General features: G+C 39.6%; 1 protein-coding gene across 7 annotated transcripts; it reads left to right on the top strand.

Moving 5' to 3' along the window:
• Nucleotides 1-18: 18 nt before the first annotated feature.
• On the top strand, nucleotides 19-16,693 carry LOC103722610 (centromere-associated protein E-like). Of its 7 annotated transcripts, XM_039127825.1 has the most exons (11): nucleotides 19-261; nucleotides 350-557; nucleotides 673-1,215; nucleotides 1,379-7,126; nucleotides 9,901-10,333; nucleotides 10,406-10,801; nucleotides 10,949-11,634; nucleotides 12,095-12,227; nucleotides 12,343-12,424; nucleotides 12,516-12,629; nucleotides 15,283-15,682. In XM_039127825.1, exons 2-10 carry the CDS (start codon nucleotides 507-509, stop codon nucleotides 12,613-12,615), a joined length of 8,172 nt encoding a protein of 2,723 aa, XP_038983753.1. In that variant the 5' UTR covers nucleotides 19-261; nucleotides 350-506; the 3' UTR covers nucleotides 12,616-12,629; nucleotides 15,283-15,682. The 7 variants fall into 7 exon arrangements, with proteins under 7 accessions (XP_038983753.1, XP_026666383.2, XP_008811442.2 ...); XM_026810582.2 differs by lacking the exon at nucleotides 15,283-15,682 and adding an exon at nucleotides 15,955-16,693 and having other exon boundaries at nucleotides 9,901-10,801; XM_008813220.4 differs by having other exon boundaries at nucleotides 20-261; nucleotides 433-557; nucleotides 9,901-10,801.
• The last annotated feature ends 1,533 nt before the right edge of the window (nucleotides 16,694-18,226 follow it).

The raw sequence follows: 18,226 nt of genomic DNA, 5'->3' as shown, positions 1-18,226 counted from the left end.
CCAATAAAAAGCTCGTCGTCGGATCGGCTCTCAATTCAAAAATATTTTAATCCTGAAAAATAAGATAAAATCCCTCTCATTCTCTCTCAAAGGGGAAGCAACCGACGCCGCGACGCGACCCGCCGAATTGCGTGTCACGAAGACGAGAGGAGAAGAAAGAAGAAATATGGAAGATTAAAAACAAAGGGAAAAAAAAAGAAATCTTAATTTGTTCCGCTCTCCCCCGCTTCTCTCAATCTTTCGATTTGTATTTGAGTCCAGGTACGTTCGATTGTCTCTTCTCCTGATCTCCGATTTTTAACATTTTTCTCCTTGAGAAATTAGGGTTTCGTGTTTTCCTTTCTCGAAGTTCTTCGATCGATCTAGTGTTTTGCCTATCCGCCTTTGAGGAATTCTTCTCGTATTATTGTTGCCGCCGCGTTGCTGGAGAAGAAGTGGGCGATTGATGCCGCTGGAGCTCCGTTGATCTCCCGATCGCAGTCTGGATCCGGGCCATCGCCGATCCGATGGACAGGAACAAGAACCGGACCGATCTCCTCGCCGCCGGCCGCAAAAAGGTTTTCCCCTTCTCTTTTATCTATTATGCAAAAAGACCAAGAACACGGATCACTGTTTGAGATCTCATAGCTGATTAAAAAAAACCAATCTTTTTGTTTTTTTTTGGGATATCAGCTCCAGCAATTTCGGCAAAAGAAGGACCACAAGGGCGTGGGTAGCCATGTGAAATCCTCGAACAAGGTGAGCGAGCCTGGGAAGGATGCCGATACCGATGATCCGGCAAAGGTTCCTGAGCCCGACTTGGAGCATACTAAAGTTGTTGTTGCGCATGAACCAGTGGAGGTGTCGGAGCCGTTGCCGACTTCAGGCGTTGAAGCTGATGAGGAGCCGGTAAAGGTGCCCGAGCCTGATTCCTCTTCGGCCATCGTTGCTGATGAGCCAACGATGGTGCCTGAGCCGGCGCCTACTCCAGCCGCGGCGAAGGTGCCTGAGCCCGAGCCTGAGCCTAGGCCTACTTCGGCTGTCGATGCTGTGGTGAGGACTGCTGATCCATTGGAGCCTTCAGTTGCGGTCCAAGAGGTGGGTTTGCCACCTGTGCCCTTTCTTGGAGAGAGCGATGCTGGACTTCAGGAAGATCAGAGAGATTCTGAAGAGGTTCCAGTTGACCTCCCCATTGATGATGGAGGTTCAAGATCTTCTATTATGGTACATGATCAGGTAAGGGACTTCAATTTGTGATTTAGATCTCTTATTCTCTCTCGTAGATTTTTTTTTTTTTTTTTTTTTTGGGGGGGGGGGGGTGGTTGGGGGTAGGGAAAAAATAGCTGCAGGTTTGATGTATAATTCTATTCTCATTTGTTGCTGGGTAGGGGCAATGCAGAAAGCTAGAAATTCGGGTTTGGAGAAATGTGATGGCGAGAACTCAGGCATTGGGATGTTGATGGTGGAGATCGGAAGCGACCAGGCTGGGGAAAGTGCTGTTGCTTTGGCTCTGGACACCGACAGGCTGGAGGAGGTTTCTGCTGCAACAGAACCCAGTTTGGGAGTTGAAGTGGTTCAAAAGAATGACAGTTTGTCCGCTCCAACTAAAGAAAGAATCGAGGGAGAAGATGGTCTGACGACATCTAGTGAGAGCTTGGAAATGAGATTCTTGGGGATAGAGAATGGAAAGGAGGATCATGATACAGAGAAAGGTGGGGTGAAGGAAGAAATCGTTGCCCTTGAAAGTCCACTACTTGGGAGGCCTCAAGATGCAAATGGGGTTTCCATTCCTGCTGAAACAATTCAAGATATGGGAACACAAATTTCTGATGACCATATGAAGATTTCTTGCGCAGAAGAAAATTTTGAAATGCTATCACAAGTTACTTCCACCAGGAGTAGGTCACTTCAAGAATATGTGGATTTGCTGTATCCATCGTATGTTGCTTCAGATACTAGAAGGGAAGAAAGTTCAGTATTAGCTGATGCCAGAGGAAAAGGAAGTACTGATGAGGAAAGAGGCACAAGTCGACCTTATATCGGAGAGGTTGTTGGTGCTGAGAGTGAATCAGTAGAGACACTTGCAGAAGGAGGGGCCGTTGCACCTGCGGGAAAGGTCGAGGTTGAGGGATTTAAAGAAGATGATCTTCTTTTCCTACCTATGTTGACAGATCCAGTTTCTTCAATGAGGATGTGGTATATGCTAAAAAGAGTTCTACAGGATGGTAGCTTTGCTGATGAATTGGATAGTATTAGAAGACATCTTTACTCAACAACTGTTGCAAGGGATTTTCTCCAGATGCAATTGGATGAACAGACTGAGTTGACTGCAGAGTTTTACCAGCAGTCTTCTGATGAAGTGTCCAAACTCTTGGGGTTAGTTAAAGAAGCTCAGGAAAGCAAGACAATGGCTAGCGAGGAGCTAGCTCGGTGTCGGTCTGAGCTCCAGACTATCACTGTTGCAAAGGAGGAACTTGAGATCAAGTTTACTTCCACAAGAGAGGAACTCGGGTGTCTTGATACCAGGGCCTCTGAGTTGCAGAACAAACTGGAACAAGCACAAAAAGAGTTAGCACTTGTTTCAGCGGAGTTAGGTAACTGCAGGGGTTTAGTGGAAGCTTTACAAAAGGAAAATATGAACTTAAATACAAGCATCAGTTCAGAAACAGATGCAAGGAAAAACCTCCAGGAGGAGAAAGAGCTCTTGTTTAGTGAGAATATGAGACTTGCTTCGGAGTTGTCAGAACAAAAAGAGATGTTCCTTGTTGAACTTGATAAGCAAAAGCAACTTGAGTGCAACGCCAGGGAAACAGGGGCATGCTTTGACCTACTTACTGAGGAAAACCTTTATCTGTCCTGCAGTTTGGATATATACAAAGCTAAGATAAAGGAGCTTGATGATGTGCATATTGAGTTGCCCTTTCAAGCCCAACAAGCTGGAGATCAAGAAAACAATTCTCATGTGGAATGCATAGCTACTGCTAATGCAGTTGAAGATTCATGGAGCAGTGTGAGGAATTCAGTAGGGCTTCAGAAGGTTGATGAGAAAGACTCCGGCAGTTCTGTTGTACTGGGAATTCTGATGGGGCAATTGGAAGAGGCCAAAAGTATCTTACAGAATCTTGAAAATTCGATTCAAGGGATGCATTCCCATTCTGTTTCCTTAAGTAGGTCAGGTGGCAGAGCCCCGGCACCTGGTGTATCGAAACTTATTCAAGCCTTTGAGTCGAAAGTGCATCATGCTGACAATGCATCGGATGAGGTGCCTTTGACTGAGGCAGGGCAATCAGATGATTTATATACATTAACAAGAGAACAGATGGGCCTCCTTAGAGATTCATTAAGGCAGATGGAATTGGATGTCAGAAAGGCTGAAGTACATGTAATGGGAGAACACAGGGAAATATCTCAAAAGTATGAGATGGAGTGTGAAGCCCAAAGGCACCAAAGTAGCATTCTTCAGACAAGGATTGATGGGCTTGTTAAAAAGCTTTCCAAATATATATGCAGAATAGATGATCTACAGAACCAGTTAAATAAAATTCAGCAAGGTGCTAGTGATGAGGAAGAGAGGCTTTTAAATGAAGTACAGTTGTTGCAGAAGGAAGTGAATGCCAGGGTGTCTGCCATGCAGCATGAAAGGGACTCTATTAGAGGTGTTTTTGAAGCACTTGAAAAGCTTTTCCCAACTGCCGGACTGCTAACCTCCGATCTTGCAAGCAATAAGAAAGAGAGGCTCTTAAGCGAGATACAGTTGTTGCAGAAGGATGCAACCGACAGGTATTCTATTAAAGGCATGATTTTTGAGGCACTTGAAAAACTTAACTCATCAACTGGACTGATTTTCCCGGATAACTCAGACATTGGCTCCTATGTCGTGGCTTCAGTTTGTGCCGCCATAAAACTAATCGAGAGCCTGCATGAGAGACTAAATGCTGCTCATCTAAACCATGAGACACTTCATACTTCCTACGTGGAATTAGATAAACAGTATAACAATGTTCGAGGAATAAATGAGTTGGCAATTGGGCTGATGCTTAAAATGTACAAAGGCCTACAGAAGTTGTGTACACATGTTGGTGAACATGAGATGGATGTTAATGCTGAGGAAGTGCTAGAACTTCTACCTAAAAGACACAAAGTGCTTATTGAGTATTTGCAACAGTTGCTGGATGAGCGGGTTCTCTTCATATCTGAAAATAAGGAGCTAGAATCAGGGTTATTGAGCAAAAATGAAGAAATTGAGGAGCTGAGCAAGAGGTGTAGTGCATTGGATAAGAAGCTGGATGACCTGTGTTATGCCAAAGATGGGCTTGAAACAATTTTGATGAGTAAAAATGAAGTTTATGATGAAGTGAACAGAAGATGTCTTGCTATAGCCAAGAAGTTGGATGGCCATGAACTGAATAAGGATCCAAATACATTCCTTGGGCTGGCTGAACTTAACAAAGTTACTGGGAAGCCCGACAACATGGAGAATGACTTGAGCAAGTCTTTGTTACCGCGACTAGAGGCATTGGTTGCTTTCCATCTTCGGAAATATGAAGAGGCAATTGAGCAGATTAACTTGTCAAAGGAATACTTGCAGGAAGTTAACATTGTACCGGTTGTTTCATCTGACAACTGGTCCTTGCCTTTGGTTACATTGCTTAAGCAAGAGTTCATACCTAAGTTGTGGGAATTACAGGAAAAACTGGACTCCTTGAGTGCCTTAAATCTTCAACAGGAAACAGAAAATCAAATCCTCAAGGAGGGTCTACATATGATGGAAGGAGCTCTCGAAGCATCTCGTTCTGAGTTGTATTTGAAAGTTTCTGAACTCGAGCAGTCAGAGCAGAGACTTTCCTCCATCAGGGAGAAGCTCAGTATTGCTGTTGCAAAAGGCAAAGGTTTACTTGTGCAGCGAGAAGGTCTTAAGCGGTCTCTGATGGAGAAGTCAAGTGAGCTTGAAAAGTGCTCGCAGGAATTACAATCAAAAGAAGAATTGCTCAAGGAAGTCGAGGCGAAGCTGAAGTCTTATTCAGAGGCAGATCGTATTGAAGCTCTAGAATCTGAACTCTCATACATCCGCCATTCTGCTACTGCATTGAGAGACTCCTTTCTCATTAAAGACTCTGTTCTTCAGAGGATTGAAGAAGTTCTGGAAGATTTGGATTTGCCAGAGCATTTCCATTCTAAAGATATAGTAGAGAAAATCGAACTGCTGTCCAGAATGGTTGCTGGAAATCTTCCTTTTCCTATAACTGAATGGGATCAAAGGAGTTTTGTTGGGGGCTCACATTCTGATGCAGATGCCTGGAAAGATGATGCACAGGCAAGTTCAAATCCTGGATTGGATGAGTTAAAAAATAAATATGAGGAGCTTCAGAGAAAGTTTTATGATTTGGCTGAGCACAACGATATGCTGGAACAATCCCTAATGGAGAGGAATAGCCTTGTGCAGAAATGGGAAGAAGTTCTGGACAGAATTGATATGCCTCTGCAGTTCAGGACATTGGAGCCAGAAGATAGGATCGAATGGTTAGGGAATGCACTTTCTGAGGTCCAACAGGAAAGAGATGCATTGCAACTGAAGATTGAGAACCTTGAAGACTCTTCTGATATGCTTATAGTTGACTTGGAAGAGTCGCACAAAAAAATATCTGAACTCAATGCAGAGATTGTAGCTATTAAATCTGATAAAGATTTCTTTTCAGAGAGCCTGGAAAAGCTCAGGTTTGAATATCTTGGACTCTCGGAGAAAGCTGTTCATGATGAAATTGACAGAGAGAATTTGCGAAAAGATCTAGCTGACTTGCAGGAGAAATTGACTGGGAAAGTTGAGAATAGGGATTGGCATGATATTGAAATGGGGGTAAGGAAACTATTTGATTTGGTTAGCGATGCATTGCCAGATAGTGATAGGTCTGAGGCTCTCGCTGCTGGTACTGTTACTGAACGTTTGGAAGGATTGTTGAGGAGGCTTATAGATAAATATACAAACCTAGCTTCAAAGAAATCTGTTCATAAAGTTAGTGAGAAGGAATATGTTTTAGAGGAAGGGAATTTGTCTTCTGATAAAAACACATCAACAAATGTTCCGGATGACAAGGAGCAGGAATTGGTGAATCTGAGGTTAAAGCTTGAAGAGGCTTGCCGTAATCTAGTTTCAGTTAAGGAGGAGAGGGATGAAGCCATGGAAAAGTGCCATTCTTTGATGTTGGAGGTTGAGGAAATAAGTAAACAGCAGAACTCATTACAGGAGGAGAAGACTGTTGACATGGAGAAGTATCAATCTGTGTTGCTGGAATTAGAGGCGATAAGTAAACAGAGGGATGCTTTACAAGAACAACTAGCTCAGGATGAGCAAAAGTCTGCCTCTGTGAGAGAGAAGCTAAATGTTGCTGTTAGAAAAGGGAAGGCATTGGTACAACAAAGGGATAGCCTGAAACAGACTATTGAAGAGATGACTGTTTTGATGGATCACTTGAAGACTGAGCATAACCAGCAGGTAGAAGCCCTGGAATCTGAGAAATCATTATTAATGAAACAATTGGCAGAGACGGAGCAGAGTTTGCACGATAGTAGCCAGACCGTTAGTAAATTTTTAACTGCTTTGCATGGCATTGATGTTGGTTTTGAAATCAATGTAACCGATCCTGTGCAGAGGATTGAAGAAATCGGGAGACTCGGTCATGATTTGCACTCAGCAGTAGTTTCTTCAGAGAATGAAGCAAAGAAATCTAAACGAGCAGCTGAGCTTCTTCTAGCTGAGTTGAATGAAGTTCAGGAGAGAGCTGACATGCTCCAGGAGGAACTGGCAAATGCAAAAGCGACAGTCAGAGAGTGTTTTAGACAGAAAGACATTGCAGAGGCTGCAAGAATTGATGCTCTTAATCGCCTAGAACAATTTATTTTGGTTAACTCCGGGGAAAGAAAGAAACTAGTAGACAATTTGCTGGAGTTAAAGTCGGGCGTTGTCCAACTAAGGAATGTCTGCTTTGAATTTTCAAGTCTCCTTGCTAATGTTTTTACCAGAGATTTGAACCTCTTCTGCAATTTGGAGAGCTTTATGGAATCTTTTGAGAAACAGATGAACTGTGCAAATTTTGTTGACCTACCTGCTCTTTCATCGAGCTGCCTGCTGTCAAGTAATCCAGTTAATGAGGTACTTTTAATGCCAGTTGTGTTTTCTATGCCAAATGCATACTTTACTAGATTTTAAGAGTTTCCCCTCATCTCTCTATGTCAGTCTATATTTCATGATCATTTGTAGCATTTATGTCGGTTTTAATTCAAGTTCGAGCCTACAGCAGGAAGCATGGTGTGGACATATCTATGAAGCTAAATTTTCTCTCTTGTGAAAGGAATCTCGATGTTCCCTCGTCAATTTACATCTAACACATAGCATGTTTGTCTCTACGGTCTATTTGGTAGCATAATCTCTGGTGCCTATCTCTCTTTTGTTGAATCAAGATGCTGGCTTGGTACTGCCTATATATCTCCTGACTAGCCACAGACAGCCAAATAGTTGCTTTGAACATGAATGTTCTAGCTTTAGGCTGAGAGTCTCATTGAGAAAGGGGTGGTAAGGTTTATTGGTGGAAGAGGTCATGGAGATGTTGGTGAAGTGCATAGGTGAGGAAAATCCTTGCAGCCAAAAAACCTCCCAAGTTAATGAGAGCAAACCCTAGGCATAATATATGGATCTTAGCAAGAAGGTCCACTATTTTAAATCAATTTTTATGGTGTTGTTTGGTGCCAAATTGATTGAAGTTTATTCTTTTTAGATGTTATACTTCTAATATCATTTTTATGCCATGAAGTACAATTCAACTGATAAATTTGCCGATATAATTTCTGGTTTTATTAGTAAAATATATTATATTTTAGCTCTATATGGGGCACCTTCATAGCCACTTAAGCATTTTCATGATTACCTATAACCATCTTTTCTCTACTACGACGAAATATATGGATATTTAGAAGTTGTTCCATGGTTGATAAACTTTCACCATGTAATCAGTCAAACATAGGTGACAACCATTCAAATTCAAATTTAAAACATTCCATTATTCTTTCTATGCTTATTGTGCAGTACCTACAGACTATCACAATAGGCCAATAAGGTCATCTATGTCATCTGACTGTATGATCAGGATTTGATGAAGAGATCTGCATATCATCTCTATCATACAAAATTTTGGGGTGAAAATGTAATATAGGGTTGGTTGGCATTAAGGTTTGAAGTACCACGGTTCTTGCCTCTCGGGCATATTGTTCACTTACCAACATTGTAAATGATTCCATGAACCCTGATATCCACTCGTCGTCTGTTGATATAGGGCAGTATGTCACGTGGTACCTACTGCACTATGGGGCAGTGTGGACTGTTACATACTGTGGTAAGGTTAGTTTTTTCAAACCTTGGTTAGCCATAGCACTATTGATGTGGGGCAGTATGGCATGCAATACCTACCACAAAACAGGGCAGCCTGGATCATTGCATACTATGGCGAGGTTAGTTTTTCGAACCTTGGTTAGCAATACTGGGAATATATTAAAGTGAGTGGAACAAAGATTATGACCTTGCTTGATTAATGAGGCTAAGATTACCTTGCACTATTTGCACCTATTTCCCTGTTTTTGTGGGGATGATATCATTAAACAAATTCAACGTAAGGTTATTCGTTATAGTAATAAATAGTGTTCCACTTGAACAGTTATAACAAAATTAAATGTGCATGAAATATTAAGCAGAAGAGAGATTGTGGAAAAGAAAATGTTTACTAGCTAACAAGCATGGATGCTTGAATTTGCATGCCTTTTCATATTGGATATGTATTGGAAATCAATTTTCATCCAATACATCTAGGACATGTCTTTGATAATTATGCTAATTGTTCTGTCTTTCAAAAATTAAAAAAGCACTCTGGTTAGTTCTTGGATATGCTTGAGATACTTCCCCAATGCTTAAGGAAATGAGGGAAAGGGTGTTTTCTGTCTCTTTCTTTTTATGAATATAACCTTTTAATAATTAATGGTTAATTTTGGAGTTTGTGATGTTGATATTATGGTGTGGAGCATGAATCTGGGGTCTGTAGATTTGAATCTTAATTAGATGGATGAGTTTGGGGAAGTTGATGATATCGTACAAAGTATAGAGTATATGCTTTTTGCTAGCCTATTGTGATTTATGGATGCTTTTTGATATTAAACTCATACATGCATATGTACATATAGCCTAGGCATATCGTATCCTGCTTTTTAAATATTTACTGTATCGGCGTATTTATGTCATGTCATATGTATATCTTGTATTCGTGTCCATGCTTTGTGGGTAACTGGTATGGGATTTAGTTAGATGTCTTACACACACATGATGCATGTATACATATATTGCATAGTTGTTTATAAGCTTATACATTTGCTTGACTGAATGATTCAAGTGGTGCCCCAAAATGATATGCAACTTATAACAGTTTTAGTTTCAATTAATTCTTTTTATGATAGCAAGCAAGATGCATTATAAGCTTCGTGCTGATTATAGTTTTCTGCACCAGGACCTTGTTGTTGTTGGTATATTTATTTATAAACCTGCAGTATACTGATTTGTGATATTTGCATGAATTATGATCTTGTAGAACGCTAGAAAGATGCCTATAATCTCCTTTTCTTGTCATGCTCCTTTGTTCGCATTAATTGTTTAGTTGACTGGGACTCAAGTTGCCTTCATTCTCCACAATAAGTCCTTAGTGTATCATCTTTGTATTCTGCATGCACCAAACATCACTACTCTTATTCTACTGCTTCTGACAGAAACTTGCAATGGATTTCTTTTATAGAAGTGAGATCACTTTTTCTGAAACAATTTTGATTCTTGAAACTGGTTCCATCTTTTGTTCACCTTTTTTTAACCCAATCAATGGAATTCTTTTTCAGGAGGAGTCTTATGCCACTGATGCTCTTTCAGATCTTAAGATGGAAGAACAATTTGGTGACAGTTCAATAGCTGAACATCTTGCTATCACTGGTCATAGTGTGTTTGAATGTTTAAGGCAATGCGATGATTTGAAAAGACATATTCACAAACACTCGTTGTCAGTTGACCAACAAGCCACGCACCTGCAGCAAATCAAAGAAACTGTACAAAGAAAACTAGCTGCTCAGATGGAATGTTCAGAATCTCTGAAGAGAGATGTAACTGGACTTGAGCTGATGATTAAGGAAAAGGAGAATCAGATTTGCTCAATGTCTAGAAATCTGTCCCTGCTTTATGAAGCATGTAGCAGTTCCATTTCTGAGATTGGGAATAGAAAAGCCCAAATAGTTGAAAATAGCCTACCTTCTGAGGAGCAGGCCTTAGAAAAAACTGGTACAGTCTTGAAATTGCCAAGTTACATCAGTAAGCAAGAGCATGCTGATGGATATACATATTTTTTTACAGATGAGTGCATCAGATCAATGGCTGATAAGTTACTATCAATTGTCAAGGGAACAAGCATTATAAATGAGATGACAGAAGGCAACCAAAGGGAGCTGAAAGCCACCATACTAGATTTGCAGAGAGAACTACAGGAAAAGGATATCCAAATGAACAGAATCTGTGAAGAGCTTGTATCTCAAATAAGGGATGCTGAAGCTGCTAAAAAGAGATCCTCATCAGATCTTGATTCTGCGGAAACAAAAATTCATAATTTAGAGAAGCAGGTTGAAATGATGGAGGAGGATAAGAAATTATTAGAGCTAAGAGTACATGAGCTAGATGATTTGGAGGCTTCGTCAAATGAGCTACATGGGAAAATTAAATCTCTAACCGATGCATCAACTTCTAAAGATCAAGGTAACTTACTGGAACTATGTTTCATATATTTTCTTTTTCTTTTAAATTTCAAGAGTTTTAATGATGTAATGCATGTGTTTGAGGTGATACATGTGAAGCCTTTCTATCAATCTTAGAGTATTTTTTTCTCTCTCTCTTCCAATACAGAAATTGAAGCCCTCATGCAAGCGCTTGATGAAGAAGAGACACAGATGGAGGACCTGGAAAGCAGGAACAAGGAACTGGAGAATATAGTTCAAGAAAAGAACCTAGCATTGGAGAGTCTTGAAGCTTCTCAGGCGAAGGCTGTGGCAAAGCTTTCAACAACTGTCAGCAAGTTTGATGAGTTGCACAGCCTGTCAGAGAGCCTTCTTGAAGAGGTGGAAAATCTTCAGTTCCAATTGCAAGGGCAGGATTCAGAAATCTCATTCTTGCGTCAGGAGGTAACTAGGTGCACCAATGACCTTCTGGCCTCACAGGAGACTTACAAGAAGTACTCATCTGAAATATGTGAGTTGTTAAAATGGTTTGATATGATATTATCACGTTTTGGGTTACAGCACGTGGCTGTTGATGATCAGGAGTTCAGTCAAATCCGTATTTACACTGATGTCCTGGAAAAGAAAATTTTATCTGTTATGGCTGAATTAGATGATCTACGGGTAACAGTTAAAAGCAAAGATGCTTTGTTACAAATTGAAAGGGCTAGAGTGGAAGAGTTATCATGTAAATCTGAAGTTCTTGAGAATTCTTTGCGTGAGAAGGAAACACAGATAGAGGTTTTTCAAGAAGGTACCCATACTGGTCAGCTTCCTATCATGAACTCCCCACAGTCTCGGGAGATAGAACGAATGGTAAGTCTAGATGTATAACTTTGTACTTGCACTATCCAGCTCTTCTTTATCCATTATTTGAATGTTCTTCTCAGAAGTAGTGTTAAAAAAAATTTAGCCATATCTATTCAAAAGTTCTCCATTGAGTGTGACTTTATTAGCTGGACTTGTTGCAACATAGATTAGAGAACATTGGTGCCTTCAAAGAATTTGAGTGGTTTCCTCTTGAAATTATCATATTCTTGATCCTTGCACTGTTGTGCTATTTGAGATAAATTTTCAGTGACATTTTATTGATAAAGTAGTACTTTTTGTGTAGTAAAATCAGAGGGATTTTTTTTTTCTTTTTTGTTTTTTTTTTTGGGTGGGGGGGGGGGGGGGGGATATCTTTTCTGTGTTGGCTTTCATGCTTCATTTATAATCTGTTTTTAGTTTTGATGATCATTTGACTTTTTTTGTTTTTAATTTTCTTTTGGCACAGAAAAACAAAGTAAGCTCAGGTGCAGTTGTTACGCATGTCCGCAGTGGGCGCAAGGTCAATAATGATCAAATAGCCATAGCTATAGATACAGAGAATGATGATAATGTATTAGCTGATGAGGACGATGATAAAGGTGACTTTGGTTCTTCTATCCTGTTTTTTTCACTTGTTTCAATGCTCAAATTATTTTTCCTTTTCGCGATAAATGTTATTAACATTAATTTTGTTTTGATTGTTCCCCACTTAAGCACATGGCTTCAAGTCACTTACTATGTCTCGCTTTGTTCCAAGAGCTACTCGACCTCTAGCAGACAGGATTGATGGGATATGGTGGGCATATTTTTTTAACAATTTCCTTCATTTTGAGATGATTTTCTTGAATATGTTACTGAACGGACAGTTTTCCTTGTTAATCTACCAGGGTGTCAGGGGAAAGACTGCTTATGAGACAACCTACCTTACGGCTTGGCTTTTTGATATATTGGGTTGCATTGCATGCATTACTGGCTAGTTTCATCTGAGAGCAACATCCTTGGTGAGTGATGGATACCTCATTCTTATTTTTGTTTACCTAAATATGATTTCTATTGAAAGGCTGCTTTAATCATTGTTATCAATGAAATTTCTTGTTTATTTTATGTATGTTGATATAATGACATATCTAGCCTTATGTTTATGCTGTGTTGTTACTTTGAAAAGCTGTTTCTCACATGCAACATTGCCTTGAATAAAATATTATTGGTGGCATATCTTTCAAATGTTTCCTTGCACTCAATAAATCCAGATTATTGGTGTTTAATTCTCTGATGATGTTAAATGGAAACTAAGGACATTAATAAGAAACGACATTCAGCTGTAAGGGGAATGTAGCATACTTTTGGATCCATTATACTGCCTGACAAACCTAAAGTAAAATCTGTAATTAAATGCATTGATGGAACCCCAGAATAACTTCCGGAATTGGGATAGATTCATTGGTCATACAATTTCTATGCTTTGGAATTATGAGAGATGGATGATGAAGAGGGTCTTGGCAAGAATAAGAAATCTGTGCTTGTTATGGGGTGTGATGAGTGAAGAGAAACAAGTGGTGAATAAGCAATTGATGGTGGTTTCTATGATCGTTGACAGATTGTTTACAACTAGTGCTAGAAATGTCTAGGAATGATTGTTGCTTTTGTCATCCATAGGTTTTTGTTGATATGAGGTTGAGTTAAAACTTGCTCGTGATGGCTAAAGAGGTGCCTCAATATCAGGATGGTATTTGGAGACAAGTATATCCGGTGTTTGCCAAAGTCAGATGCCAAAGTTAAATGGTTCTTAGAACGCTTTGTGTTCATATTATGAATGAATGAGAGTATTCAAATGGGAAGAGGATTGTGAAAAATGTTTGCCAAAGTCAATATTTTGGGTGAATGTCAATCTAAATCATGTGAAGCGGGAGCAAGTTTGACTGTGGGAATGGGAACACCAAAGCTCTTAAAAGTTTAGTTTGGAAGTGCTTAACAAGTAGGTGCAAAAGCGAGATTCAAAGAGATTCCAAAGTGTATCAAAAGTTCTGGCTGCCAATACATGATGGTTATTTTGATGAAACCGTATGGTTCAAATCAAATTCTCATCTTTTTGTGTGCCATACTGGTTAATAACAGATTATGAAGTTATGTGATTATTGTGTTATGAGTTATACTGTCAATTGTTCAATTAGAGTTAGGGTTGAAAATGGATCAGATACAGATTGGGTGCTAGTATATCTATATTTTTTCAACGAATACAAATATGGATACAAATGCTAAATGGATACCAAAATTAATATCTATTTATATTCAAACAAATATAGATATGAATTGAATATTAAGTATATCTATATTTATTCTGAACAGATATGGAGACAAGTCGGATGTTAGTTATATCCATACTTTTTTGGATCAGAATATGGATATAAGTTGGATATCATTCGAATATAAATCAGATTTTTAGCAGAATTTAATAATGAAAAAGTAACATTAACTATATAATCATAAAAAATGAGAATAACAACCACCATCCATATTGCTCCACCGATAAATAAGAATTTAAGATATTGTTATTAAACATGCACGAGACTAACTTGGTCAAGGGTCTGCATCTTTGGTACGACTAGGTTTGTATTAACAATATTAAATATTAAAAAAATATTGAGAATAAAAAATATAGCATAAAAATATCAACAATTTTGTGCATAAAATATCACCATTCCTCTTTAATTGCAGCATAGATAAAACTTGCAAGAAAAGTTATATATAAATGCAAGAATACATAGAAATTATTAATGTTTTTAATATTTTTAACAATAAAGTTTTGAAAATATCATAAAGAATAAAATAAAGTATAATCATTTTTCATTTTTATCAATAAGAAAAGTATTAATCTTTTATACAAGATAATTAGAATATTAAATATCATAATATACATTAAATAACTATTTAGTGATGGGAATAAATATGAATAAATATAATAATTTGTCTATTATAAAGGTCGAAATGAATGTTATAGCTTGGTGATTGAGCGCGTCATCCAAGTGGAAGGTCATTGGTTCGAACTTTAGCTAAAAAGTGTCCTCCAATGCACGAGGCTCCATCTTTTGCGGGGTCTAATGAGGCTCCTCTTATGGTGGAAGAGGGGGAGATTTTCTAGAGTAATTGCAAAATCTAGTTTTGCTGAACTCTACTAGGATTCATATTATACTGGCTCTCACTTTATCCAGTTTTGGTGGAACGAATTGTTGAGAGATTTAATGCGAAAGATGGATAATGCATGATTTGCAGGTGAGCTGCATCAGTTTTAACTTTACAAAATTTTAATTCAACCCCTAGATGGCAAGATTTGAAATGACATTTGACTTGTCAAACATTTTGAAACTCCATTTTGAACCTTATGTAATTCATTTTCATCAACACTGCTTTAATAAACAATACATACTTCTCCCTTTGCAGCTCTGTTATTTTAGTAAATGTAGGCTATATTAAGTTTGTCGCTAGCTACGTATTAAGGTTGCATGTTTCTTAGTGTGGTTATGTGGATATTATTGATATCTTTTTAGAAGTAGTATGCTATTTTATTTGTTTGGCACCTCTACATGATGGAATAAAGATCTCCTACGTGTATTTCCCTGGTTGTGTTATATGGTGATTGCTTCTCATGGTTTGCAGTTCTCTTGGATACCACACATGGTGAGTCAATGGCCATTCCCTCCCAAGTTATCCAGCAAGGATGAATTCAGCTTACTGTATAGGTTCTTGATTCTTTCCTTACAATATCAGACAACACATATGGGCTACCATACCAATTATTTTGGCCATGTAGGCAGCTGTGATTTCATCACCAGTTTTTTTTTTTGGGAATTCTGAATCCCAGTTTGCCTTAGGTTGCATTCAATAAAGCAAACAATTTCCCATCTCACAAAAGAATGTGCCCTGGCTTCCCCTGTACATTATTATCATTTTTTTTGTTTTTCTACATAGATGAAGGCTTTCATCATCATCATCATCATATGTTACACAGGAAACAATAAAACAATAGTACGGCATTTGGCCAGTTTGGTGACCACTAGTTCATGTCTTCAAATGCTTTGATGTTGTCAAAAGAAAATCTTGTGATCAGTTTTAAAAGGAGGTTAAACTGATAGCGATCTAATGAAATGATGGGTCCCCTGTGGATGGTGGAAGTTTTTTTTTTTTTTTTTGCAGTTATTAAATAAAGTGGCTACGGTCCCCCTTTCCATACTATATAATTAACTTATGATATAGGAAGCAGAATAATGTGAACTCTTAAGCGGTGGTCTGTTTCCTCTCCTCGCTGGTGGCTGAGCTTTTGGCCTGCAGGTCTTGGCCTGTACACCACCCTCCAGGTTTGGTCTGGCTCTTCTGCGAACCTCAGATGGTAGTCAAAAGCAGGTAAAGAAGGGAAAGTTGGCGCTTGAAGTTACAAAGGGCTTCACTGTCTCGCTTGCTCCAGATGGTTGGTGGAGAATAAAGAAGCTGACAACTACATCTGCTCTCCATCACCCAATTGTCTCTCTGTCAACCGCTAAAACTGGGCAGTGCTTTTGAGAATGCATCTGAAGGGTCCAAGGAGGTTTCCTCGTTCCCTCCTGATTATCTGCCAATTAATTAGTCTATACAAGGATGCCTTCTTTGAAAGCGAAGTTTGAGCAACCTGCTATTGCTTGGTTGCAAAGGTTAGGCAATCGAAATGATTGCGAGCTGTCAAATCAGTAAGCTACTTTCTATCTGATCCACCAGGTACATTTTTAATCTCGCAGCCTGTCTACATTGGCCTACATAGTTAGCCCATGGTGGCTTTCAAAGTTCAAAGGTGCGTAAATAAATTCTTACTGAACCATGATCATTATATAATTGATCAAAAATGCTTTAGCAACTCAAAAATGTAACAAAAAAAATCACTCAGCCGTCGTGCTGTATTCTCGTTGCCCCTTTCGAAGTTGCATTGTGATTTGTACCACATTGTGAAGCAACGGGTATGCTGGAAGCCGGTTCAGTGACTCTCTTGGATGACTTTTTTCTTGAGCATTGACTGAGCTCATAATTCATGTTTTATTCATGGTGTGCGTGCAGTTGTAGAATCTTATGATATTCAGTCTCTTTAAACCGGCCAATTTCGGGTAGCTAGTTGTGCTGGCAAAGCAGTAAAAAAACTGGCCACTGCCCACTGCCCACTGCCCACTGCCCAGGGAGGAACGGCTAATTAGCACTAGCTTAATCTCCTCAACTATAACAAGAACTACGTGGTCTCAAGAGAGAGAGGGAGAGAAAAAAATCCCGGTAATCTTGGAGATCTCTCCATGTGCGGCGCCACGCGGCCTCAAGACTCCAAGCCTCCCACTAATTGTGGATATCCGAACAAACGATCATAAATTGGCCGGATTTGGATCTCTCCGTGAAAGGGGACAGGCCAGGGGATTGCACAGCGGGCTCAAAGGGACGGATCACACGTGATTGCTGGTCCACCAACAAAGCTGTGTACTAGCGCGCTGCAAAACTAGTAATTTTGGACTCCTTCCTTGGCTGGAAAACATGTACGAGTGGGTGCCTCGCCTCCAAGGTAGTTTTGCTCTCTAGTGTCACGTTTCTATAGAAATGATGTCATCATTTGGACTGCTTGGTGGCTGTCTCGCCTCCAAGCCCGAGGCATCCAGTTCCCTGAGCACAGCTGAGCACTACACGTGGTGAGTCCTCGTGGATGTAATCGTTCGGCCCTTGACTTGTTTGAAGAAACCGGCGCAGATGTCAATTAAGGATTTTGAATGGCATATGACACACGGAGAGAGAGACTCCCACACGTCATTGCAAGCGAGTGGCTATGATTTATGCGCTCAAAAATTCCTCGCCTTCTTTTTTTTTTTCCTGCGTCGACAAGTTTGCCCACGATCCCGACCGAAACGCCTGAAGTCTACGAGAGAGGACGAGGAGCTGACACGTGCGAATCCGAGCGATCGAAAGTGTGTCGGTTCGTGGAGCAGAATAGCCTGACTAAAAGTCTCGGGGCTCCGCGGTTGGGGACGCACGGGGAGCCAGATATTTTCTCCGGAGCGAACCCCGTTATCGTCACCGCCCGGGGAGAATACGAGAGATCTGACCCAAGAACTTGCCGCGTTTGGTTCTCTGGCTCCAAAGAATGATCGATATTCTTTCGCATTCTGCACAGATCTCAAACAATTTTTTTTAATCATCTGCTGCACAGCTTTCAAAGCAGCTAGATCCAACGATGGATTCGTAGAAAGAAAAAGCAAGAGCGGCGAGCAGTTCGAGTGAGGTGGTATGTGGTCTGGTTGAATGCGGCGGTCGCCGACCTCTAATTAAAATAGAATTTTTTAGCTACTTTTGTTGGGACAAATTTTGGTTTGAAATAATAGGCATGCAGTTCAAGTTATATGATTTTCTTTTAAATAGAATGACAACTTGTGGCAGATTATTCAATATTTTAATTCAAATCTAGCTTATACATAATTCTCGGTCTTTTTCACATAGAAAGCATAGAAAATTATCCAACATTGAATTTGTATGGTCATAAGTTTACACCACGAGCTAATCAAATTTTTAATCTTTAAGCTAATTTATAATAATTATAATTTAA

This window comes from Phoenix dactylifera, chromosome 7 (assembly GCF_009389715.1).
Source record: "Phoenix dactylifera cultivar Barhee BC4 chromosome 7, palm_55x_up_171113_PBpolish2nd_filt_p, whole genome shotgun sequence".
Taxonomy (NCBI): Eukaryota; Viridiplantae; Streptophyta; class Magnoliopsida; order Arecales; family Arecaceae; genus Phoenix; species Phoenix dactylifera.
This window is presented reverse-complemented; position numbering and strand designations above follow the sequence as displayed.

Coding starts and splice junctions, on each gene's coding strand:
- LOC103722610 (XM_026810582.2), top strand. CDS start 507: ATGGACAGGAACAAGAACCGGACCGATCTCCTCGCCGCCGGCCGCAAA. Junction 1,216..1,378: donor CTATTATGGTACATGATCAG/GTAAGGGACTTC, acceptor GGGGCAATGCAG/AAAGCTAGAAATTCGGGTTT. Junction 11,635..12,094: donor CTCGGGAGATAGAACGAATG/GTAAGTCTAGAT, acceptor CTTTTGGCACAG/AAAAACAAAGTAAGCTCAGG.